The sequence below is a fragment of the Mus pahari genome, chromosome 3 (assembly GCF_900095145.1).
Source record: "Mus pahari chromosome 3, PAHARI_EIJ_v1.1, whole genome shotgun sequence".
Lineage (NCBI taxonomy): Eukaryota > Metazoa > Chordata > Mammalia > Rodentia > Muridae > Mus > Mus pahari.
The window spans coordinates 134,410,669-134,436,962 of record NC_034592.1 but is presented as its reverse complement, the minus strand read 5'-3'; the positions used below and the strand labels follow the sequence as shown (position 1 = coordinate 134,436,962).

General features: G+C 52.1%; 1 protein-coding gene across 1 annotated transcript; it reads right to left on the bottom strand.

Annotated features, from left to right (window-relative positions):
* Nucleotides 1-6,490: 6,490 nt before the first annotated feature.
* On the bottom strand, nt 6,491-20,900 carry Scrt2 (scratch family transcriptional repressor 2). The gene is made up of 2 exons (XM_021192943.2): nt 20,262-20,900; nt 6,491-9,333 (listed from the first exon to the last, which is right to left on the bottom strand). Exons 1-2 carry the CDS (start codon nt 20,392-20,394, stop codon nt 8,531-8,533), a joined length of 936 nt encoding a protein of 311 aa, XP_021048602.1. The 5' UTR covers nt 20,395-20,900; the 3' UTR covers nt 6,491-8,530.
* Between the last annotated feature and the right edge of the window lie 5,394 nt (nt 20,901-26,294).

Genomic DNA, 26,294 nt, shown 5'->3' with positions numbered 1-26,294 from the left:
GAGTCACACTGGATGACTGGCATTCTCCAGGGACATGCTGTGTAATGAGCTGTGGTGAGTTTAGAGGGGACAATCAGCCACCCTTTAAGGGGTACAGCCGCCTCTGAGTCACCTGTATGTGGGTTAAGCAGGGGGGCGGATGCTGGCTGAGTGTGAGGCTTGTGGGTGAGAGGATGAGATTGACAGGAGAAAGATGCAGCAGGGGACTGGGTGTCGGTGCCCTGTCCCTCTGATTTTAGCTGCAATGGTGCCAGAATGTTCCGCAGCAGCTGACTCACTGCCAGCTCTGAACCCAGGTGCCCCGAGCTCCCACGTCGATCTCCACCCACACATAGCACACACCAGCGGTGTCGTGTTTACCGTGGGAACAGAACATGCCAATCTTCCACCAGCACAGGTTGGTGATGCCGCAGATCGCTTGGGCCTTTCTGGACTGTTCTCAGAGATCAGTGGGAACTGGCCTGTTGCTCTGGCAGGGGCTTCACAGATACACCCCTGACACACTCTTCCTGCTGCTCACTCTGCCACCTGGGCCTCCACATAGACAGCCTGCAAGGAGCCTGGGGCCTCAGCCTTTTTGCCAGTGTGAAACTAGAACTTAGGCTAAGAGGACTGTGACATTACCATAACCTATCATTTATACCCCACCTGGCTTAAAGTAACACAGTATGAGATATGCAGTCTGAGAGCAGCCACCATTTGTGCCTCAGTTTCCTAATCTGCAAAATGGACATAGTAGTGTCAGCTCATGGTATTACTGGGAGTTAGGTAATATTGCTAGACATCCTCCAACACCTTGTAAGTGCTTAGTAAATATTGACTGCTTGCACTTTAGATTAATAACTTGTCTTAAAGGTCTAACAAGTTCTGCATTTCCATACTCTCTATTTGGTTCTCAAAACAGGGTCTCACTATTGGGTCTCATTATTGAGAACCTCCTGCCTCAGCCTCCTGAGTGGAGGGATTACAGGTATGCATTGTCCCCCAGGCTTAGTCTGGACTCTCATTAGTAACTGACAGAAAGTAGGTGTGCGTGGTCACTCCCTTGACCATGGGAGAGGCTGAATCTCTCTGCCTCACTCAGTGGAGGGATTAACTCTCTGTGACAAGAACATGGATGCCAACACCGATGATGTTTGTCTTCTTCTTCTTCTTCTTCTTCTTCTTCTTCTTCTTCTTCTTCTTCTTCTTCTTCTTCTTCTTCTTCTTCTTCTTCTGTTTCTCTGTGTAGCCCCGGCTATCCTGGAACTCACTTTGTAGACCAGGCTGGCCTCGAACTCAGAAATCTGCCTGCCTCTGCCTCCTCCCAAGTGCTGGGATTAAAGGTGTGTGCCACCATGCCCAGCTTATTATCTTTTTTTTTTTTAAAGATTTATTTATTTATTATATGTAATTACACTGTAGCTGACTTCAGACACTCCAGAAGAGGACATCAGATCTTGTCACAGATAGTTGTGAGCCACCATGTGGTTGCTGGGATTTGAACTCGTGACCTTTGGAAGAGCAGAAGGTGTGCTTACCCACTGAGCCATCTCACCAGCCCTTATTATCTATTTTTAAAACAAGGTCTAACTATATAGCCTTGCTCATCTAGAATGTGCTGTATAGCCAGGCTGGCCTTGAACTTGTATGACTTCCTATCTCTGCTGGGATTATAGGTGTGTGCCACTTTGCCCAGCTCTGCTTCACTGTTTTAAAGCAAAGTTTTTAACTGTCTTTGCTACTGAAGTGGTAGCCATCTCATGTGAGTTTGAGCCTGGGAGGAGGTGAAAATTGTTAAAAGTAAAGGATGTGGCTATCTTTGGTCTGGATGCTGTTTTAGAAGTTCCATGCAATACCTTTCCTTGGGTATCGGTCACCCTGACTGCCAGGGCAGCTGGGATATGTAGTCTTTATTCATCATGGCTGACTGCTCTGCTTCAGCAGGATTTCTCTGACTACTAAGCAAGGAGTGAATAGATGTCCGTAAGTAGCTGGCAGTCTGAGTTATAGCTTCTAAGTTGCAAATCTCATGGCACAGAGAGACGAAGAAAGAGGACATTTGCAAGGTTCCACTCAGATGCTTACATCTGGGAAAAAAAAAAGTCAGCTACTTTAAAAAGCAGGAGCCATTTCGTTAATCATGAGTGCCTTAAGTGTGTGGAGTTCATCCAAAAACAGCTACTGGTTGCTATTGTCTAGGCAATGTTCTAGACCCAAAGGGTTTAATGATGTGCAAAAAGACAGTGTCGGTCCATTTTATAGAGCTTTGATCCAGTAGGGAACAACAGTGGATGACTGAATAACTCAGCAATCCTTGCGAAAGAAAGGTGTTGATGGGTGTAGCTCAACCGTGGCCTTCAGCTCCTGAGGGCTCCTGATCGGCTTGGCAGCTAGCCCAGGGCACCATCCATCTGTGGCACAGCTGTAAACCTCTGCTTTTATTTCTGTTTTAGAAGCTTTAGGCCAAGAGCAGGATACCTTTGCATCACCCCACCTCCAGGTGGCTCTGCTGGCCCTCACTGGCTGTGATGAAGTCTTAGCACTTGATGGATGGAAGCAGGAAGATTTCAGGGCCAGCCTTGACTGCATCTAGAGTTTGAGGCGATCCTGGGTTACACAAGAAACTCTCTCTCTCTCAAAAAATCAAACCAAAACCAAAGCAAAAGCAAAACAAAACAAAACAAAAACCCAACCAAACAAAAATCTTCTAAATCCTGGCTCTCCATACAATGGTCCAGGGGATGAGCCTTGGGGAGGTGAGTGGATCACAAGGAGAGAGGGTTGAGAAGCTGGACTCAGGCTCCATAAGAGAGACTTTGGGGTGTTCCATCAATCCTTCCACTGTGGGAGGAAACAGCAAAAAACTGCTGTCTATAAACAGTATGTTGGCCCCCAATGGCTCCTCCATTTAACACCTCCCATCTTCTGAAACTTTGAGAAAACAAAACCCAACAACTTTAAGCCGTTTGTAAGCAGTCTGTTGCAGTCAGAGGAGAAGAGAGGCAAAGAGGCAATACTAAAATACCAAAAAATACAGAAGTGGCTCTGGACCTAGTAACGGGAGAGGCTTGGAGATACTCCACAGGTAATTTTGGTAAGAGCTCAAGCGAGCGAGAGGAGGTTGTGGAGGAGTCCTCAGAGCCCTGGACATAAACACTGGTAAAAGCATAGACATCAAAAGACATTCAGATGGGTCCAGATGGGAAGGGATGGAAGGCTTTAGCGGCCCAGGACAACACCCTGGGGCTGTTTAGCTGGGACCACAAGCTCATCTTCAAGACAAGGGAAGAATGATCCAGAAGGCATGCAACTCCAAGTTCCTCATGGATGAGTCTTTGCTCAGAAATAGAGACTGCTTCCTTGTCCATAGTGGACGAGGACGCCTAATGCCCTGGTGGACAAGAATACCCAACTCCCTGATAGAAACCAGGCTGCCTCCCTCTGCATCCATAGGGTGGGACTGAAAGGCCGCCCCTGTAGGCCCAGAAGGCTCAGCATTGCTCTAAAAAGGAATATTCATGAGTTTTCTGGCCTTAAAGTTTACCTTGTATCACAAGGGACTTAACCTTCCCTTATCCCCTAGCCTCCCTTTTGGGATGGAGAGATCTTGTCTGTGTCTTGCCCACCCCCATATTTTGGAAGCGTGTGACTCGATGGATCTCACCGGCTCACAGCTGGAAGAGCTGTCCTTGGATGAATTGCTTCTGGAGTTTTGCCAGCATCTGGGTTAGAGGATGCGAAGGTGAGACTTGGGTTGTGAAGGAGCTGAAACTTTGGCTACTGTTGGCATAGAAGTCACATGTGAGACTATGGCAGCCTGGTGCAACAGCACATGCCTATAATCCCAGCACCGGGGAGGCTGAGGCAGGAGGACTAGGTGTTCTATAGCACCCTGGGCTCTCCTTAGAAGGATGACAACTGGGAGGCAGAATGCTGTCTCCAGAGAGATGATTGTTTGCCCCTCCCGTATTCATTTGTTGTGAAGCCTAACCCCAAACACACCGTTTTAGGAGTTGATGCTTTTAGGAGAGAATTGGATCATGAGAACAGAGCCCTTGTCAATGGAATTAGTGCTCTAATGAAAGATCTCTGGGAGCTGGGGGAGGAGTTTACTGGTAAGACAAACATGCTTGAGCCCCCGGGCACATACGCTTCTGTGCATACACACGATGTCCCTGGAAACCTCTGTGTGCCTGTACCATGTGGCTAAGGCAGAGAATGGCCATCTGTGTAGCAGGAAGCAGAGCCGCACTAGGCATGGGATTTTCTGGTACTTCAATCTAGGACTTCTAGACCACCAAAATTGTATATGCCAACGTGTGGAAGCCAGAGGCCAGCTTTGAGTAGCTCCTTTTTTTCTGTTTTTTTTTTTTTTTTTGAGACAGGGTTTCTCTGTGTAGTCCTGGCTGTCCTGGAACTCACTCTGTAGACCAGGCTGGCCTCGAACTCAGAAATCCGCCTGCCTCTGCCTCCCGAGTGCTGGGATTAAAGGCGTGCGCCACCACACCCAGCTTGAGTAGCTCTTTTTACTCTTCTCCACCGTTGACACCGAGTCTGCCACTGAATTTGCAGCCATTTTGACTAGACGGGTTGAGAAATGAGTCCCTGAGACCCACGTGTCTTACCTTCTCCACACACAGCAGCTTACAGGCGTGCACTGCCATCCCCTCGATCGACAGCTTGACCTGGCCAGGTTCAGGCTGGCCTTGAACTTCAGGCCTACCTTAGCCTCCCAAGTGTTGGCATCACTAGCATCGGTTACCAGGCCCGTCTTGAGAAATACGTAGCTGCCTAGTTTATTTGTCCAAAGAAGGGCAGGCAGATAGGACAGCTTCACTTTGGGAAAGATGTCCACGGATGCTGAGTGGAGGATGGGAGGTAAAGGAGGCACAGTGGCTCTCAGGAAACCACTGAGAGGCTGGTCACGTGGCCCAGGTAGGAGATGATGCTAGTTATGAACTGAGTGGAGACTGAAGTGGAGAGGAAAGAGGCCCAGGAGCAAGTGATGAACTGGGCAGTAGGGTAGGGGAAGCCACGGGTAAATTAACTTGGAACTTTGTGTCTGCTGCTAGGTGGGTGGGGCCGCCGCTTGTGGGGGCAGCACTGAGGAGGAGCTCTGAGCTCTAGGCTCAGGCTGGTCTCTGGTGCTTTGAGTACCAAGCAGAGAGAATCCTGCTCACATGGACTTGCAGTTCCAAGAGGAGCTGAGTATTACTAAGCCGGGGGCTATCTGCATGTGGATGGAAATGAAACCACAGGGTGAAGGTCTACAGGTACAGGACCTGGACTCCTTCATTGGCTGTTAGGTGTGCCAGGAAAAGTATGGGTAGGCGGCCAGATGACAGAGAACCACTGACGTCAGTCCTGAAGGCCTCTGGGGCATAGGGGCAAGCAGACTGCGTCCATATGCTAGTCAGGGGCTCTAGCTTGAGGGTAAAGAGCCTATTTAACCAAAGCACTAGGCCAGCCAGGACATTTCAGAGTGGCCTTTTTGTCAATTTCCAGTGTCCTCAAGGACAGAGGCCTTGGTATGAGCTCCATGCAAATGTTGGTTCCCTTCATGGTCATGCATGATTTTCTGCTCCCGTGGGCTATTTCTCATAAGATGGGGGGGAGGCAGGGAAGTGTCCCACAAGCTTCAGGTGCCTTCTCATTAAATCTCATCAGTCAAAAACAGTTTGTGTATCCATCTCTTAACCTCCTGGGTGATGATACTGCTTTCAACCAAGATATCCCTTGAGCTGCTAATTAAGGAGGAAAGGGTGGACCATTTATGGATGGGGCACCGGCATCCATCCCCACCTCCCTTAAGGTGTTTGCTCTGGTGTGGTGGCTGAGAAGTCAAAATCACTCCTCTCAGACTTCCAGGAAGCAAAAATGCTGACCATGAATTAAATTCTGCCGGTGTAGCACACTTGCCAGGGATCTGGGTGGCAGAAGTGGGCGGGGCCCTTTATTACCTTTGATTCTTGTGGCTGTCAAGATGACCTTGGAGGGGTCGAGCTCTGTAGCAGCGGTATAGGACAGGCTACCAGCATAGCAGAGATGGAGTGATCAATCAAGGGAATGGGCGTGGCTTCCTGGCTCCTAAACCTACCTGTGCTGCTTTTGTTTTGTTTTTGACAAAAATCTCACCATGTAGCACTAGGTTGCCTTGAACTTACTATGTAGACCAGGCTAGCCTGGCTTGAACTCACCAGAGATTTGCCTCCTTCTGGCCTCCGTGTGCATTCCTGACCACTATCACCTCTTAACTCGCTCCATCTTTTCCCACAGAACTTTCCAGCAGCCAATTCCTTCATTAACTGCCTTCTGCTTCATAGAGCTTTAACAAGCGTATAAGCCCCTGATCTAGCTAGCGTGGAGGTTGCTTCTCAACTGGATACCACAGCAGTCCAGGACAGTGTGCAGTCCCAGAGGCTGCGGGTGGGACGCTAAGGAATGCCACGGCTGCCAGTGCTCCTCAGACCCCATTGGAGACTGTGTGTTGCAGAAGGGGTGTCTCATAAATGCTGCCATGGTTGGAGCACTGGAACGCTGTTCAACTCTTAGCCACGTGTCCCAAGGTGCACTAAGGGGCGGGTCTAAACACGGTCCCGTCAAAGGTCTGGAGGCACTGGTGAGTGGCCAAAGTCCCTTTAATATCCCTGAATTGCGTTACAAGTAATACTGCTGAAGGTGGGGAAGGTATAGGGGTGGGGGGAGAGTTGGGGGTACGGCAAGGGAGGGTCCAAAAGATTTAGCATGCATGGGAAATTATTGCTGTCAGAAGTTCCTATTTACAGGGTCAGCACCCTCCATAATTGCTTCTGGTGACCCCTCTCTCTCCCACCATCTCTGCAGACTCCCTCCGGGAGCCTGGGGCCTAATGAAGCTCCACCCCTCCGAAACCCTAGAGAGCAACCTGGAGCGGTCTGCAATCTCCACCCTCTTTTGTGACTAGGGGGAGGGGAAGGAGGTCTGAGTGTCCAGGACTCTTGCCCACAAAGGGAACGCAGAGGGACGTGGAAAGAGGCGTGTGCTTAAAGCAGAGGCGCGGAGGTGTGTGCTTCGGTCCTCGCCCGGGCATGCAAAAGCGCGGTGGAGGAGGTAGTGGTGGCCAATAGGCGCCTGGCTGGCAGTCCCGGCCCCTCTGCCCGGGAGAGTTGCATAGTCGTGGCCGGGAGAGAGCACTCCTCCCGGGAGCAGGCCAGAGGCCCCAGCGGGGTCCGGGGCTCAGTCGGTCCCTGGAACCTGGGGTCCCTCTGAAAGAGGAATAAATACGAAACAAAGGGAGAGGCTCCAGAAGGGCTTCCTGGGACAGGAGTGGAAGGCGCAGAAGGCCGGGGACCTGCCCCCAAATAGGACTTCCTGACGGCCCCTCCCCGCCCAGCTGAGGATAAGCAGGCTCCGCCTCCCCCTTTTCTCCTCTACTCCTAAGGAGTTGAGGCTCTGATAAGGGTGGGCTTCTCCCCAGACCCATAAGGGGAGGAGCAGTGAGCGACGGCCTTGCTGACTCTGTCCTTTGACTTCCCAGTCCAGCTGGGGAAGCCAGACAGTCCCTGGGTGAAGCCAAGAGATTAAATAGAATAATAAATAGATAAATAAATAAATACACAAATAAATAGTGGAAGGGGCCCTGCCGGACGAGGAGATGTGTCCATGGGTGAGGTGCTCCAGGCTGTCCTCCACCAAAGGCAGAGGCAATCCTGTAGTCCTTGGATGAGGGAAAGTGCTCAGATAGATAAGTCTGGGAAATCGCAGCTCCAGGCCCGAGGCCTAGACAGGAAGTGTCCTGGGGCAAGAGGGGTCACCTGAGAGGGCAGAGCCTTGGGTTGCCTCCCAAGTCTGTTCCAGGCTAGGAAAACTGAGGACTGGGGAGCTATTAGAGGGAAGATGGAGCTGGAGAGAGCAGGATGGCTGATGAGATCCGGGAAGACTGAAAATGTCAGGTGGAATAATATGTGTTAAGTGACTGGACCTAAGGTCCAAGCATGGAGGGGCTCAGGGGTGGGCAGGCAGAGGACTCCAAGAGTGGGTAAGATTAGATTCCGGGATGGGGACACACACACACACACACACACACACACACACATACATGGAAATTCAGCAGAGACCCAAGGGATTAGACTGTGTGGACAGGGAAACTGAGGCAGATAGGAAATCAAGGGTACATTTGGGTTTGGATTGAGGGCTCCAATAGAGGAACGGCCAATGACTCTGCTGAGAAATGAAAAGAAAGGTCTAGTTAAGGAGCGCAGCCTAGAGTCGGGGCCGGAGAAACTTCCAGCGCCGGGACCTGGAAGAGGTACGGACCTGGTGCCTGAGTTGGGAGCCTTGAAGGCCAGACATGGGGTCAAGGTCCGAGTGGTGGCCAGAATGGACAAGGTGGGTGGGTGCGAAGGGAGATCCGATGCAGGAAATGAGTGGTGGGTTCAGTCGGGGGTTGAAAAGAAAAGTTCTAGGCCAAGATGGGGTGAACCCCCCACCCCACCGAGGGCGCAGGCAGGGGAGACGCAGACTGAGGGGTGGGAGAGAAGCCTCGGCGGGCATCCCGCATGGCAGAGGCTCAGCTGGCCGGGCCGGCGGGAGGCGGCGGCTCGGCGGCCTTCACGCACGCGGCCTCGCAGTGCTTGTGGAGGTAGGACTTGAGCGCGAAGCTCTTGTCGCACTGGCGGCAGCGGTAGTGCTTGAAGGCCGAGTGCGTCTGCATGTGCGCGCGCAGGTTGGAGCGGTCGGCGAAGGCCTTGCCGCAGTGCGCGCAGCCGAAGGGCTTCTCGCCGGTGTGCGAGCGCATGTGGCCCTGGAGCAGCCAGGGCCGGGAGAAGGCCTTGCCGCACACGCCGCACTTGTGGCGCAGGTTGTGCGTGAGCACGTGCATGGCGAGCGCGGGCATGGACACGTAAGCCTTGCCGCACGTCGGGCACTTGCGCGCCAGCTGGCTGTCCAGGCTGCGGTGCGTCTGCTTGTGGCGGCTCAGGTTCGACGACGTGGCGTACGTCTTGCCGCACTCTGCGCATGCGTGCCGGTGCCCGCCTCCCGCCGTCGCCCCCGAGCGCCCCGCGCGCTCCCCGCCTCCGCCGCCGCCACCGCCGCCGCCCGCGTCCCCTGCGCCCGCCGCGTCCCCGCCAGCTCCGGCCCGGCGCCGCCGCGAACGCCCGTCAGAGATGAAGAAGGCGTCCATGGAGTAGCTGTCGGTCACGGCCGCCTCCCCGCGGAAGTAGCGCGCCGACAGGCTGGACTGTGGGCTCTCGGGGTCGCTGTACTCTTCCGACGCCGCGGCCGGGTAGGCGGGCTCGGCGGGCGCCAGCTCCAGCCCAGGCTTCTGCTCGCCATCGTAACCGCTGGGGGGCAGACAGTGTGCCACATAACCTGCGGGTGACAAAGAGGGGCGTGAGGCCGGGGTGGGGCGTCCCCCGTAGGCCGCCCTACACCAGTGCGAGCCCAGCCAACCTGGCAGGAAACCGGAGCCCTACAGACTACCCACTCGGGTCTAGAATCTCCCTGGGTGAACCTCTGTTGATGCAGAGGTTGGCTCAGTTCTGTCCATTTGCCCTTGACTATTGCTAGTACGCACAGCAGTGGAGGTAGCTTTACACTCTGTAAAAGGAGAGAAACTGAGGCACAGAGAGACAAGCAAGTAGTCTGCCTCTGCACTCCAAAGATGCCCTCTCACACCCCAAGAATGTTCTGCCCTTTCACCTCTGTAACACGCACAAATCTCTGCCTTTTATTTTACTTTTCATTTTTGTTAGGAGACTAAGTAGCCCTGGCTGTCCTGGGACTTGCAGTGTAGTTAATTACGCTGGCCTGGAATTCACAAAGATCCTCCTGTCTCAGCCTCTCAAAGTGCTGGAATTAAAGGCATTAGATACTACAGTGGCCTTTGCCTTCTTTGCATTTCTTATCTGCGAAGTGGAGCGTATAGGTGGTGCACGTGTTGCCCCAGGTACTCCAGAGCGAGAGAGAGGCTGAAGCAGGAGAATCATTTGAGGTCAGGAAGTTGAGACCAGTCTGAGGAGCACAGTGAGACCTTGTCTTCAAAAATGCTTGCTTTGAAGCGGGGCGTGGTGGCGCATGCCTTTAATCCCAGCACTCGGGAAGCAGAGGCAGGCGGATTTCTGAGTTTGAGGCCAGCCTGTTCTACAGAGTGAGTTCCAGGACAGCCAGGGCTATACAGAGAAACCCTGTCTTGAAATAAAAGTAATAAAATAAAGTAATAAAATAAAAATAATAATAAAATAAAAAATGCTTGCTTTGAATGGAACTTGAAATTAATTGGACACCCAGCCCCAGAGTCTTAGTATTAAGTACTTACTGTATACCAGCCTACAAAGTTCAACTCAATGGTCATAGGAATTAGTATAATTATAGTTCCCATTTCATGAAAGTAAGTTGAGAGAGTGCACAATAATGCTATATAAATGTTAGCACAATAATTAGACTTCTTTCCTTTTTGCTTGAAAAAATGGCTTTGATGATTATTTAATTGTCTGCCTCTCCCCCTACACTTTGAATTCTCTAGGACTGGGTCTTTATCCTCTACCCTCCCTGGCACACAGTAGGTGTGCAATGAGTAAATGTTGCGTAAAGGAATCAGAGTCCAGCTAGACCCACATGCTCGTTCTGGAGGACCTAACAGAGTCATGAGTGTGGCATGTAGTAACTACACCAAGATAGAAGTGTGTGTGTGTGTATGTGTATGTATGTGTGTATGCGTGTGTGTATGCGTGTATGTGTGTGTATGTATGTGTGTGTATGTGTGTGTGTATGTGTGTGTGTGTATGTGTGTGCGTGTGTGTATGTGTGTATGCGTGTGTGTATGTGTGTGTATGTGTGTGTATGCATGTGTGTGTGTGTGTGTGTATGTGTGTGTGTGATACAGACAGACACACAGATACAGATGCTCTCTCCACCTGTTCTACTGGAGTGTAGACCAGAAATCCTGTCTGTCATGTATTTGAGTGACTGCTCTATGGGCAGGCTGAGGCTCTCTCAGGGGACTCTGTAGGGGCTTCTGTAGAGCAGGGGCCACCCCATTTGTCTCTGACTCTCATGGCCTCTTCTGATCTTAGTCCTTTCCCTGGGGACCCTGGGGGCTGGGCTCCTCTGAGAGCTCCTGGCAGACATTGAGCAAACTTATCATCCAGCACTTAATTACCAAGTGTTCCCATTGTCCTTTGATTCCAGAGAACAATGGAGGTTAGGCCCTTTCCTCAGCTTTCACAGCTGAGGAGGGCCAGCCCCATTGGCCCTCTCCATCTGACCTCAGGGACCTGTAACGCCCCTCTGCCCATGGCTTCCCCGGTGAAGGAGCAGCTGGCTTTGTAAGCACGGTTCCAGTTATATCTGGCAGACCGGGCACTTTGGCCAGCTTCTTTCCCTTAAAGGACACAGCTCACCATCCTCCAGGCCTCTGCCTTTTTTGGCATTTGGGATGGACACAGGTTGAGATCTGGACACACTATGGGTCAACACCGCCAGTGTGTGTCCATTTTTCTCGGTACTGTCTGTGGCCTGCACGGGACCCTCTGCACACAGAACTGACTGGAATCGGGGTGGATGACTCAGCACGAAGGCCAGAGGCAAGGGGACAATGCTGGTGGAGGTACAGTGGCTGGCCCAGATCCCCTCTCCCATCGGGTTTTGGTCTGGAAGGCCAGGGCTGCCCAGGCTAGGAACCAATCTGACACCTTTGTCAATGCTGGCTTGTTTATTTCATGGGTATTCTCAGACCCTCTCCTCCTTCACCCTCTCTGCATGGTGTAGTGAGCTGTTTACTGAGCACTTGCTGGGTGCCAGTAAGAGCTCTACTGCCACTTTGAGTCCTTACAGAAGTCTCTGACAGAAAAGGAAGCTGAGGTTTGGAGTGATGGGAGTTTGCTCATGGGATGGAACACAGAGTGGAACCCACTGCACCACTGTGTGTTCCTTGTACCTTAGGTGACACCCAAGGACAGGGGAGTGTCTGGGCCCCCCTCCTGTCTCCAGGACCCCAGCCAGTACATACGGAGTGAATATCAGAGATGTGCCAGGCAGCCTGGCTCACCAGCCCAGCAGCCAGGCTGTCAGCTATCCTGTCCACCTGCTCTTGGGACAGGTCCACACCTCACAGGCCCTGGAAAGGGGAGGACAGATTGACTCCAGGACACAAGTACCACAGTGGAATGACCTTGGGCAAGTCGTCTGTCTTTCTGTGTCTTGGGTCCCAGTAAATGAGGTATGAGATGAGATCTGTTGGCAGAGGTCATGTGATTTGGTCTGGTTATGTGACCAGCACTTTATTAATTTAGTTAGGATTTTCGAGACAGGGTCTCACTATGTAGCTCTGGTCGTCCTGGAACTCACTATGTAGACCAGGCTGGCCTCGTATTCACAGAGATAGCCTCCCAAGCAATGGGATTAAAGATGTACATCACTATGCCCAGCAGTGACCGCCACTCCGTATACTCTCTTGCTAATGGATGGTGACATATTGTTAAAAGCGTACCTTTGGGAGCTGTCTGTCTGCACTGGGGCTCTCACAGTATTGGTTCCGGCTGTGCGATTGTGGTGGTTTGAATGAGATGTCCTCCATAGGTTTAGATGCTGGGATATTTATTTGATCCCAGTTGTTGATACTGTTAGGGCAGGTTTAGGAGGTGTGGCCTGAAGCAGGAAGTATGTCGTCACAGGGACAGGCTTTGTCGTTTCAAAGCCTCATACCATTGCCAGTCTGCTCTCTCTGCTTTGTGCTTGCCATCGAGAATGTAAGTTCTCAGCTTCCTGTTCCAGCCACCACACCTCCACTCTGCCATCATGGCCTTACACACCTATGGAGCCATAAGCCTAAATAAAGCCTTTTATAAAATGTTTCCCCATTCAAGGTGTTTTTAATCATAGTGCAGTGGCCTCCGCCGTCAGATCATCCCTTGCTCTCTCCTTTCCTCCCTCCCTCCCTCCCTCCCTCCGTTCTTTGGACTTGAGCCCAGGGCCTTCTGCCTGCTAGCCAAGCGTTCCGATACTGAGTTACGTTCCCACCCCATAGCAGTGTGACCTTGGACAAAACACTCTGACTCTGATGTGCCTTTACCATAACAGTAGAGGACCCTGGCTGAGATGCCAGGCTCTGTTCAAAGAGTTTTGCACGTGCGAGTGCATCCCATCCTCACAACAGTGTGGTTAACCAAACACCAAGCCCCAAGGAAGGTAAGTGATGCACCTGGGGCCACAGTTCTAGGGACGTGCCCGGCGACTAGTTATTCTCTAACACTGGTTCACTGTCCCAACTTTCCCCAGCTGGATTTTTGTGTTATGGTCTCCTTAGTATTCATCTGAGAGGTTCTTGCTGCTTCTCTCTGGGCCTCTGTCTCCTCCTCTGCATTGTGTAATTTCCCCATCATGTTCTGATGAAAAAGACTAGTGCATAGTAGGAGCTCAAGGATTTTTTTCCTACAACCCCGACTCAGATGTGTGCCGCCTGTGGTGCCCTCTGCTGGTCACTTTCAGCACTGTGGCATCTTATCCTGATAACCTGGCTCTCTATGGAAATAGGAATTCCTCAAATAACAGCTGCTCATTTGCCTAGAGCTACTTATGGGATTGCCTTCAGGACCAGCACCAAGGGCCCAGGCCTGATGTCCCATGGCTAAGAGATTTATCATCAGTTACGAATGTCATATGACAACACTTTGCTTGGCCATGTTAGGACTGGGTGGTTCTTATTTTGTGATGTTAGTAGGTTGTTTAACCTCTCTGGGTTCAGTGTGCATGGGAAGAAGGTTGACTAGGATGCACTAAAAACTTTTCTGTATCATGGCAAAGTGGATCTCTATGTGCTGTCCTTTGTCCCCTTTACATCTTGCTCTTCGCTCCCCTTTTCTCTTCCAATCCACAGATGTCTCCCTATGTGACCCTGGGCAAAGGACTCAGGATCTGCACAAGGGAGTTTATAATGGAAGTGGAGGAGATAATGCACACAAGGAGCTCAGGCCAGTGTACCAGGCACGGCATCCAACCTCTCAAGCCATTGTCATTGTCATTCCTGTGTTGCCTGATGATGTCCAGAGATGTAGTGTCTCAGGCTGCTGTGTGACCTTGGACGAGTCATCTTTGGCCTAAACCTTGGAAGATCCTTAACACCAGACCTTCAACCTTGGCATAGACCCCACTCAGGGTTGGGATATAGAAGGTTATTCTCCAGCTGACAAACAGAGAAAGGTCTCTTTTGATTGGGTCCTGCTAAAGTGGGGCACAAAGGAAAGACACTTGGCTCACCACCCCCCCACTCGTGTCCACAGCTGTGTGATCTCAGGTAAGTGTTGGGGCCGATATAGTCTGAAATCCCTCCTTCTGGACAAGGACCAGAAGAACCTGCCCCATGCTTATGGGAAGGACTCGGAAGGTGCGCATGCCACCCGAGAATGCCCAAGAGTCTGCACGCTTTGGACTGTAACATCCATTTAAAAAACAATCTGGTGTCCCAGGAGTGGTAGAAAGAGAAATGATGAGGCTTTTAACACGCTGGAGCCTCTCTCCACTGTACCTTCCTGTCCTCATGTACCTGCCCGATGCTGGGGTGGGAGAGGACATCTTACAAATCCTACTGTGTCTGCTGGCCTTGCCATCAATACCAGCCAGCCCTGGGAACAGGTGCTGCAGCATGTCCGAAGCCTGGTGAAGGCAGAGGACTCTCCCAAGGTCACTAGACAGGGAGTCAAGCTTCAGGATCCGTAGCCACTATTTTCTCCAGAACACCAGAGAGAGAGAGAGAGAGAGAGAGAGAGAGAGAGACTGAAGGCCTGCAGAGAAGGGAAGAGAAGCAGCTGGGGGGGGGGAGTGTCTTCCAGTAGTGCCACATGCGGCCTGTGTCTCATGGGCCAGTGAGGTGATGGAGTGGGGAGAAACTGTCGCGCTGGGAAATGGTCCAGCTTTCTGGGTGTGTTTGTAAATGATACTCAGCCATAGTGACTCACATTAACTGAGAGATTACTGTGTGTGAGGCCCGTGCTGAGACTTATGACATCAGTGCAAGTCTAAGGTCATATCCTCCCATACCTTTCTGCAGAAGCTGGAACCCGGAGAGGGGCCTTCTTGATCCCTGGGGTCAGAGCCTGCCTGTGGCCTCCTTTTCTTAATGTATAGGTCCAACCCAAAACTCTTCTCCCTAGTGTCGCCCAAGACTCCCAGGGTGCTAGATTTCCCCCAGGGAATTTCTAGCCCCAGTTCCCCCACCCTGTTCTGAGATGGGCAGAAAAGGGGGCTCCTGGGTTCCTGGAGCGGACTCACCCCACTGCAGTGGGGGCCACGGGGATGCTGCGTGGGTATATTTAGAGCTATTTCTTGCTGTGCCAGGGCCTCAGGCCTCAAGAATCAGCGCCAGCCAGCTGAGCAGAAAGCCAGGTCTGTGAGCAGCAAAGCTGGATAAAAATAGTTTCTCCTGTCTGCTCACAGAGCTGGGCAAAGGGGCTGGGTACCTCCCCCTCCCCCTATTATAGCATCTTTGTTAGCTGCTCCCTGGGCACTGGACCAGAATGACACCCACCTTCTCCAAAGGCCTGGCAGCTGGTACCTCTGAACATCTGCCCACAGAGGTGCAGGGGGCAGAGTGAGGAGTCTGGCTTAACACAACCGGGGCTGTAGAGCCAGGGGCTGAATGCCTACTGACCCAAGGGGCTTCTAGAGAATTCCAGCTCTCCTCCCCCACCCTGACTCCTGAAATTCCCTGTGTTCTGGGCTTTACTGACAGTGACCCAGCTCCTGTGGCTCCTAAGGAGGCCCACAGCTCTGTGGGAACCAATAGGGAAGGCTTTACAAGGGGCTGTAGTGAGAGAAGCATGTGCCTCCAGGTCTGGAGGTATGCTGCACATGGCCCACCTCCTCAGTGCTCCTGATATCTGTCCCAGAAGGGTACAATCAAGAGTCTCTTCCAAAGTCCCTTATCCAGAGTCTGGCAGCAGACAACCGCCCCCTCCGGGAGAAAACAGTGGGAAAGCAGATCCAGAGGCCTGGGGCCTCAGACTCAGCAGCATCCGAGCTAACCCCAGGCCCGACAGTTATGCTCTCTACAGTCCTCCATGCCTTGTTTGCTCTGTAGATGGCGGCAATTCTTCCAGGCTGCCCTCCCTTAGCACAGTGGGTATGTGTGCACATGTGTGGCCCCAGAGATGCCGGGCTGTGTACTGTGACTGACCTAAGGGCCTTAATTACTCTCCTGCCCTCTCAGGAATCACTGCCAGGCCCCCAACTCTGCATTGGTCCCAGCTTACATGTGGGTCTTCTTCCATACTCCCACTGAATCCTGATAACTCATAGGGAAACGAGTCCCTAGTCAGAGCTGAACTAGGTCATGCTTAGCTGTCACTTTCATGAGAGAGAAACTGAGGTTAATGAAGATGAGCTAAAGCTACCCCAAAATTCCATCCCAACCAGGCTGATATGGATCTGGAATAACCTTGGACTGGAAATTGGACCTAGATCTTAGTCCTGGTCCCAAAATCTCGAGCTGGGCCATTTTCTAGGTACTGAATGTGTTCTGAATACTGGATTTGGCCCCGTAACTTTAGATACTGACCTTGAACGAGTCTGGGCCTAGTCCTCAACCTGAAGTTGGGTATCAACAATAGATCTGGACATGTAAATGTCTTTAATGTAGACCTCAACCCTAGACCAAGATCAACATGCCAAAGGCCACACTGTTTCAAACACATGGTCCTACACTGTGTCCCTGGGCACCCACCCACCTTCTCTGGGTTCCCTCTGCTGAGGGATTGGGATAGCCCTCTGCATCCCCAGATGGACTTTTTGAGGTGTGGGAAGGATATACTGCAACTGAGTCTATTAGCTGGGCTCCCAGGCCCAGCTCTGGAGCGACTACTCGGCGCCATCAGAGGCAGCAAAAGGAAGTGGGAGCCAGTATAATGTGGTCAGCTAGATAAGCCCAGGGGTAGGATAGGAGCGCTCCTCAGCCTGCTGGGGGAGGCTTAATGTAGCTGCAGAGGGCAGACAACTGTGTTATTGGATCGGCATTGATCCCTGTCTGCCAGGGAGGGTGCACTCTGCAAGGGTGTGGGGAGGACAGGGCTGGGGTAGAGAGGGGGGCCTTGGCTCCCAGCTGGAGGCTAGAGGCAAGTGTGAGGGGAGGTGGATACTCCAGGAGATGTCCTTGGCAGCGGTCCACAGAGACCACTGATATGCAGGCGGTAAGCAGCTGCTTTCTTTAAACTGTAGAGTCCCAGCAGAGCAGTGGGCTGAGGGGCTGAGAGGGTAGGCTTGGTAGAGTTGGGGGTCTAGGTTCAGGGGGTGGGGGATGAAGGAGAGTGTGAGTTGGCATTTCTAAGCTAAGAGGTACCCTGGAAAGCAAGATAAAACGGCTCCCTGGAGGCAGCTTACTGTAGAGGGGTCACAGGAGCCCAGGGGAAGAAGGGACATCTTGTTGAAAGGCTGGGAAAGTTAGATCTTGTCTCTTTTTTCTTCTAGAAGCTCTAGAAGATCTTATCTTGAGTTCTTCCAAGTTGGAGGGAGTGTCCCTTCCCTATTTGAGGTTCTTTGGGCTTGGAGTCAGACTGGAAGCAAGTACACATGTTTACTGTCAGAGGCTAAGAAGGGAGTAGAAAAGAGTGGGGGAAGGAGCATATGTGTGTGTGTGCGTGTGCGTGTGTGTGTGTGTGTGTGTGTAGGGGTGTTCTCTAAGAATCCTCTAGAATTCTTAGGCACTCCCAGAGCCGGAGGGGTCCACTTCATTTGGGGTCCTGTGCCTTTATAAGGAACCCATTTGACTTCTACATCTACTGTTTCCCCTTCTACGCCCATCACCCCCAGTCTCATCCTAACCCTGCATCCCAAGCTGCAGAAATGGCTTGTAAGAGGATCTCTCTAATAACTGAAACGACCTCCAACCCCAGGCTGTCCGTCCTCCTTTCTCTTCCCCCTCTACACATCCCTCTCTCTCCTCTTCTCCCCCTCCCCTCTTTCTCCTTGTTTACCCAGCACACTTACACACGCTGGGAGAGAGAGAGAAACTGTCAGCTCAGCAATTTTTCACACTTCCCTCAAAGGCTCAGCAAGGTTATTTCCGGCAGAGCGGACAGACGGCAACGGGCCACCAGGAGCCGGCAGGCTCTCTGAGGACCCTCAGAACACTTACTCATGCAGGGAGCACTCATTGCGGTCTGGACCACACCCCACCGGGGAAGAGGCCCTTGAAAAACAAGGCAGAACAGACCCTATGTTTTCTTGTTGAAAGGCCTTGAAGGGCCATCCTTCCTGATTTCCACACAGCCAACAAGACAAGGTGGCCCAGGCTGGATGACCTATTCTGTCATGAGACAGCTGGCAGAGACTGAAATTGGGGAAAACTTCCCCTCTCAGACATAGTGGAGGTGAAGAGAACCCCCAAGAAAACCATGACAGCGGATCTCAGCACTCCCTTAGACCCAGTGTCTTCCACATTAGTTAACCTTCCACAGAAGCAGAGCTTGCCAAACCTGGAAGGATGCTTACTTAGTTCATGACATCTAAACTCTTGCACGTCTGGGGAGACTGAGGAAGTCACTTGCCCAAGGTCATGGTATAAGTCACAGACCCAGAGCTACCCTATTGAGTTTCAAGCCAGGCAGGGTTAGAGCAGCTCCTAGGCTTCCCCAGAGGCAAGGGAGTTGATCCCTTTAGGAAAGGGACAAAGACAGGGATGGTTTTAGGCTACCGAACCTGGCGGGACCTGCACAAAGACAACTCCATCTCCATCTGTACTTCCCATCATCCACTAAGGGGCTTTTTCCAAAGCTTGTTTGGACTGAATTCAAGGCAAGGCATTCTCCTGCCTCCCTTCTGAGGAACAGCCTGCAGTTTTGGCTGTGCATGAGAAATTCTCTGGGTTTCTCTGGGTTTCCTCAGCTGGCCCAGGGACAGGATCAAGCAAGCGGGATGCAGGAGTTTTATGTTAGTCTCCTAAGGGATCCTATGGATTCCAGACCTGTGGAAACTTAACTTCCTACCAGCTTCCAGCACAGGTTCCCCAGCCTTGGTACAACCCAAGGTCCACTCTCTGTCCTGTCTGGGCTTCTGCCTCGCTCTCCGCCCCCCCCCCCCAAGGTCCTGAAGGTCAAGAAAACTGGATATCAGAGTGGGAGATGTGGGCAGAGCAATTGGTGTGTGTGTGTGTTCTGTAGGTAACTAAGTGGTGCCAGGAGCTGAGGGGCTCTAAGAAGCATCCTTGATCACTGTCTAACTTCTTTGACCTTGATGAGGTCACAGAGCCATTTGTTGAGCATCTTCTCTTTACCTGGCTTGGCAGGATGCTGGCATGTGGCTGAATGCTTGGAAGTCCCCTAGGAGATGCCCCCATCCGCCTGGGTTCCTGTCTGCTGCTTCAGTGGCAGTGCGGCAGGGTGCCCAGTTAGACTCACTCATAGTGCCTTGCTCCTCGCTTGTCTTCCCCCACCCCTGTGATGTCAGATGTCTCACTACCAAAGTAACCCCTCCTCCCCATTCACCTGTCCTGGAGGGGCTGCTGAATGCTATTATAATTGCCCCTTGGTGGGGACTAGGTTCACAGAAGCACCCCACTCTTGCCCTCTGAAGGTCATCTCCTTTGGGGTTTCATGACCTCTTGTCCCCCAAATCCTTCTCCTGACAAGAACTTGCTCAAAGAAGAGATGGGATGTGGGGGTGGGGCAGGATGTGGAGGGTTTCAGGGGAGCTGCAGTTTTGGTTGTTGGGGTAGGGTGAGAAACTGTAGAGAGGGGGGTACAGTCTAGGGGACCAGGAAGCACGCTGGGGAAACACCTTCCAATAATCTCAACCTTTGAGTCCCTAAGACAGGCCCAGCCTTTGGCAGGCATGTGGCGGAGGGTAACAAAAGAGTTGGAGAGAGGAGGGCTGGAGAGCACTTGTCTGCCATTGCCAGGGGGAGTATGGTTGAAAGGGGGGCGGGTGCTCCCACTTTCCCCAGAGAGCCAATCTCCTCTCCCCAGGGACTGGCAGTCCTGGTCCCTTTCCTTCCCACCAGGGAACACGCAGGCAGCCAGCCTCTCTGGCTCAACAGTGTGAGGGTATTACAAGCCACCCCCACTAGCCTTTTAGGGGCGTCCTCTCTCTGTCACCCCTCACTCCAGCAGTATTCTAGGGCCACAACTTTCAAAGTCCCGGCTGGCGCGTGGCTGCGGGATGAGCCGACCCTGCCACTTTCCTTTGTACGACCTAGCCCCAGCCCCGCCCGGCCGGTCCTCTGGAAGTCCCGGGGGTGCTAGAGACATCTCCGCGGTTCCCTGCTGCAGCCCAAGTTGAGGACCCTCCGCTTCCCTCCCCCAGGGCCCACTCACCGTTGTCCCCCGGAGGCCCGCGGGTGCCGGGCAGCACGTAGGCAGTCTCCAGGGGGTGGTAGGTGGGGGCTGGCACCCCGCTGCACTGGAAGCCATCCGCTTTGATCTTCTTCACCAGGAAGGAACGCGGCATGGTGCAGCCGGGCGGGGGGCTAGCAGGGCACGGGAGGCCCGGTGGGGGAGGCGGCCGGCCGGCGCGATTGGCTGTCGGCGCCGGCTTCAGCACTGGACAGCTCCCAGCGGGCGGGCGGCCGCGGAGTCGGCGGGGTGGCGATGGTCGCGGCTCAGGCTCGGGTGCCGCTCGGGCGCGGCGGCGGCGGCGGCGACGGCGGCGGCGCGCACACAGGCGGTCGCTGGAGCTGTGCTCAGCACTCCGGCTGCCGGCTTTATATGGGACGCAGGCTGGAGGAGATCAGGTGGTCCCCCAGCAATGGAACTGTTCAGCGCTCTAATCCATCAAATGTCCCCCAGGACAATCGCTCCGCACACGTTCCCCTGAACCGGCGGTGGGGGCAGGCCAGGCGCAGAATGGAACGAGCAGTGAGCAGGCAGGAGGGGAGAGAGTGAGAGGGACACAGGCGCAGAGAGAGAGAGAGAGAGAGAGAGAGAGAGAGAGAGAGAGAGAGAGAGAGAGAGAGAATGAATCAGAATGTGTGCGTCTGTGTGTGTGTGTGTGCGTCTGTGTGTGTGTGTGTGTGTGAGAGAGAGAGAGAGAGAGAGAGAGAGAGAGAGAGAGAGAGAGAGGACAAAAAGACAGGAGAAACAGACAAGAAAGGCACAGGGAGAAAGTGGCAAAAACACTCAGGCATCCGCAAGAGAAAAAAGAGAGCTCAGGACACACACACAAAAAGGATGCTTTCCACACACACCCTGAGGGGGATGCGAAGAAAGGGAAAGAAAGGTGCTAAATAGAGGGAGAAGACAAGAAGATTGAAGGATGAGCGGCCCGAGCAGGTGGGATTCAGGCACATTAGGACTGGGGGAGGAGGATATAAGAGTAAGCCAGCCAGCCACCACCCTCTGCCTGTAGCCGGCTCCCTCTGCCCCAGTTCTGAAGTAGCAATGTGGATGCCCAGATCTAACTAGTCTCCCTGCCCCCAGCTTGGGCTCCTACTAGAGCCCCCTGTTGGGTTTGGGATTCAACTTTCTTCAGAACTGGTGGAAGGAGCGGGTCCCCCATGCCGATGACGGCCTCGCTCAGCCGGTCCTGTTCCGGTGCCTAGCTCAGGCGAGCGCTGGGAGAGGAAGTGAAAATCGCCCAGTAATTAATTTCCCTGCTGCCGGGGGGTGGTGGTTTTGACACATCCGAGGCTGTGTCTTTCCCTGAAGCGGGGGAGCAGACAATAGAGACACGTGGACTGCGAAGGGAGAAGGGGGAAGGGAGGGGGAGCAGGGCTCCTGCTGGAACTCTTTGCAGGTCAGCTCCTTTGTCTCTGGATGGATCTAAGTAGACCCCCGCCCCCCCCCGCGCCCCAATCCAGTCCAAATCTGGGAGAGCCACCATGCCTTGGAACTAAGGAACTGAAAAGCTCAGAGGCAGCCAGGCAAACCCCGGGGGTGGTGGATCAGCCAGAGCAAATGTGGGGTAAGGTCAGTGTGCCGGAGTACCAGTATTGGACTCCGGGGATGCAGGGCTCTTCCTGGACCATATCATCTATTATGGATGGAAAGCTGATGGAGTAGGGATGTCCTTGGGGACTGGGTCCTCCAGTGTCAATTGGGAGTGAAAGATCTAGTCACACAGCGAGTCAGCAGCAGTTTCCAAACCTTTAAGTGTCCTCTGGCACCGTGAAGTCAAGGGCTCTGATAGTCCTGGAAGAAGTGTGGCTAAGAAATCTCCCAGTAACATTTGGGTACCTGGTCTTGCCAAGGTTCTGTACAATCTGGGAGTCTCTGCTTATCTTTCTAGCTACATTGTGTCCTTTCCTGTCTCTTGGGACATTTATTGTTATTATTATTATTATTATTATTGTTATCATCGTCATCATCATCATCATCCCTCAGATGATCTCAGCCCTTAACTGATGCTCCTCCTCCTCACCTTGTACTCAAACTCAAGGAGGCTGCTTCCAGCTCCTTAACCTGGCTACCCTCTAGGATTCCTTTAAAAGATGACAGGGTATCCTTTACCCCAGCTAACCTTATTGTCCTCAAGACTTAAACCTCCTATAGAGGGTGGCCTTGACTTCTACCACTGTAGACAAAGCCAGCTTGCTCACCAGTCGCTGAACCTATAAGGTAAGGAATGCCTATATATAACACAGCATACTCCCAACAGTGTGCACTGGGGTCTCCCAGCACTCTTACCGTATAGCTGTAGAACCTTGGGCAAGTCGCCCAGCTAATGTGTGCCTCAGTTTCTGCATTTATAAATGGAAATAATGCTTGCTGCTGGCTCAGGTGTTGCTGAGAGCATTATAGAAGTTGTCACTTATAAAGGGATTAGGATGTTGATTGGCATAGAAAGTACCCGTAGTCCCTACTGTCTTGGAGCTGATAGCCAAGGACAGTGAATAAACACTGACCAGGGAATGTGTAAGTCAATTCTATCCTTCCAAGGGGTGTTTAGTGCTGAGGGGGCGGAGGAGGGTGCTGGGGCCTTTAGAGAAAGAGCAAACAAAGATCCCTTGGGGGAGGTGACACTTAGCCAAGATGCAAGCCAACCACAGGGGGAAAAAAAAAAACAAGCAAAGACAGTTCCAGAAGACATCGCTGGTTCAAAGGTTCTGGGACAGCAATGAGCTTGAATTTGAAGAATGAGCAGTGGGCGGTGATGTAGCTAGGACACTGGCTGGGCCAGATCACAGGAGTGCTCACAAAGCCTGGAGTGAGTGAAGAATGGGGGCACAGCAGCGACATTGAGCACAAGACTAGACGGCCTTGTTGGATGCAGGGAAACACTGGCTTCTGTTTACAAGGGGTTGTCTGTGTGCTGTGGCTCTCATTTGTGGTAGTGCTTCATTCCTTGTTCTGTGCTAGGTCTTGGACTTTGTTTCCCCTCTGAGTGCCCAGGACACTGAGGACAAATAAAACAAGCGGGTACCAAGGGGCTCACTTATGCCTGTTCCAAGGTTCCACCACTCCAACCCCCTGTCTCAGGGATGGCAGAACAGAGCCCAGATTGCTTACCAAGGCCCCAAGGGTTCACAATGTCTAGGAGGGAGCTGGATCTGGACTCCTCCTTCTTCAGGGTTTCCCATTGGACAGGCCATAGATTGACTTGTCCATTCACTGGCCAGTAAAGTCCCTATGGAGGTGATGTATCTGTTCACCAGTATCCAGCCGAGGGTGAGGTCCCAGACCTTTGATCTCATTGAGGAGGTGACTCAGACATCTTTAGCTGCTGTGATGGCTAGTTTTAGTAGTCAACTTGACACAGTCGGGAACCACCTGGAGTGTCTCAATAAAGAACTGTTTAGATCAGCTTGGCCTCTGGTAGTGCCTACAAAGGCTTTTCTTAATTGCATTAATTGAGGTGGGAAACTACAGCTCACTGAAGGTTTAGGTCCTGGACCATATATGAGAGAAAAAAGTAAGCACTTGGGAATCCATTTCTCTTTCTACTCTTGTAGCTAGCTGTGTCCCTGCCTTGACTTGCTTGCAATTGTAAACTATAACCACCTGGAACTCTTAGTGGAAATAAGCCTGTCTCCCCCAGCTTTCTTCTGCTGTTGCTTTAGTCTACGTGTGTGTGAGCGTTTTGCCTGCATTGTGTGTATGTGCACCATGTGTGTGCCTGGTGCCTGAAGAAGTCAGAAGAGGGCATTTAGATCCCCTGGAACTGAACCCAGGTCTTCTGCAAGAGCAGTAAGTGCTCTTAACTGCCGAGCCATCTCTCTAAATCCTGCAACTTGATTTTTGTTGTTGCTGTTGTCAGCAACAGAAATGAAGCTAAGATAGCAGTTAAGAAGAAATATGAGGACCCAAGGTTCAAAGTACCTCTGTAGGATAATGTTAAACTTATAGCTTTGGCACTAGGACACCAAGAAGAGCCTTCTGTCCCATCTTTCCCAACAGGAGCTTACTGCTTGTCCCCAAGTCACATAAAATGAAAAAGCACTCTATTCCCAAGGGCATTGGTTATAGTATTGAAGTCAGTGTGAGAATCCCAATTGGCCTGAGTGGAGACAAATTTCCAAGAAGACCTCTACAGATGTGGATGCCCACATGGGGAGAGCTCATGGCCTTACGTGAAGTGAAGGATGCAGAATCCAGAAATCTCTCCCAGCTGCTTCACAAGTGTAAGCCCACATCTGAACAAATAGGTACTGAAAATAAGGTGGCAGCTGGAATTTACACCGTGTCTTCATGCTCCCTTTTGTATTTTCCCCAAAGAACACATACACACACACACACACACACATACACTCACACACACACACACACACACACACACACACACACACAGTTCAGTCCAACGAACACTCCTCTGGAATGTTTCTAACTATTTACCTCCAAATTAAAGAAATTAAGTTCAGCAAAGCATGTCAGGATATCCATATTGTCCTTGTGACTCGGAGGCGATGGCATTGCTGCAAGGTTGCAGTGACAACCAAATGCCAGCACACTGGTGGAGTGCTCAGAGCAGAGCCTGGCCCACAGTGACAGGATCTCCAGTTGCCTGAGCCTTGGCACAACCTTCTGGGGGAAGGCCCTGTTACTGGCCTGCTGGGCAGATTGGGAGTGAATGACTGGCTCAAGACTTCCTGGTCCGAATGCAGAGAAACAGAGGAGTGTCCCATATCTATATGGCCCCCTGCCTATTTCCTTCCCAGACTTGGTTTAAGTCTACCTTCAAGCTGCCTGCCTAGCCTGCTCTGTCCTCCCAGCATCTCCCTCTGTCCTGCCTTTCATCTGGACAGGAGTCTCAGCTGTGTGACCTTAGATGGCTGGCAGTATGCTTTGAGGCCACCCAGCATAGCTGTGACAAGGGGGTGGGCATCAGGGATTTGTACCTTTAACTCTAGGGACCAGAAGGAACATAGTCATGGGAGCTGAGAGCTTGGTCCCTACCATAATCTTCTCCATTCCCTCTCCCTTCTGGACCCTTGTCTGTTGAATGGGAAAGGGACAAGATGGTCCTTGAGCTGCTGTCAGGAGCTGATAATGGAATTCTGTATGAATTCCAAGGAGTGGAGTGGCCACAAAAGCATCCGCCCTGCACTGATGGGGCTCTTTCTCCAGGAAATCGTGTGCACTCTGCCCTGTGTCTCAAGTGCATTTTATCCAGACCCTCCTCCTTAGAGGAGGGGAGGGATAAACCGGAAGCATCTCAAAGCCATACCCCGGTCTTCAGAGACTTGAGACACCATTCCTGCTTGTGTCTCTTTGGTTTTCCCAGAAGCAGATGTGAGGGTGAAGGTGAAGCCAAGGAAGGGGTCTCCACCTGTAACCATGGGAGGAGAGTCTCCACAGGGTTGTAGTCTGGCGCTGGGAAGCCAGAAGAGGTGGAAAGAAAAACCGAAACAGAGCAACTCTGGCTGCGGCGGCTCAGAAGTCCTGGCAACCCGACTTCCTGTGGAAGAACCCCACCTGGCAAACCTGACTTCCTGTGGAGGAACCCCACCTGGCAAACCTGACTTCCGGTGGAGGAATCCCACCTGGGACTGAGAGGTTAGTCCTGAGGTCGCCGCTGGACACTATGGTGGATGGTGAAGGGGCTGTGAATGGAGGATGTCAGAGAACTCAGACCAGAGAAAAGTCCAAGGACATCGTCTTGTGGCTACCCCATGCTTTCCTTTACTCATATTGCAAACACAGAGTTCCAGGCTGCATGCCAGGGACAGATCTGTGTACTTTGCAAATGGTACTTAATTTTTACACTTACCCTGGAAGGCAGACAGTATCACTGGGCCCATTTTACAGCAAGGAAAATTGAGTTCAGAGAGAGTAAGTAACTTGCCCTAGGTTTCACAGCCTGTTACACGATGAATCACAATTCTTTCTTTCTTTCTTTCTTTCTTTCTTTCTTTCTTTCTTTCTTTCTTTCTTTCTTTCTTTCTTTCTTTCTTTCTTTCTTTCTTCTTTTCTTTT

Excerpts from the sequence above, each read along its gene's own strand:
- Scrt2 (XM_021192943.2), bottom strand. The coding sequence starts at position 20,394 with ATGCCGCGTTCCTTCCTGGTGAAGAAGATCAAAGCGGATGGCTTCCAG. Across the intron at positions 9,334-20,261 it reads CGGGCCTCCGGGGGACAACG|GTTATGTGGCACACTGTCTG; the intron begins GTGAGTGGGCCC and ends TGTCACCCGCAG.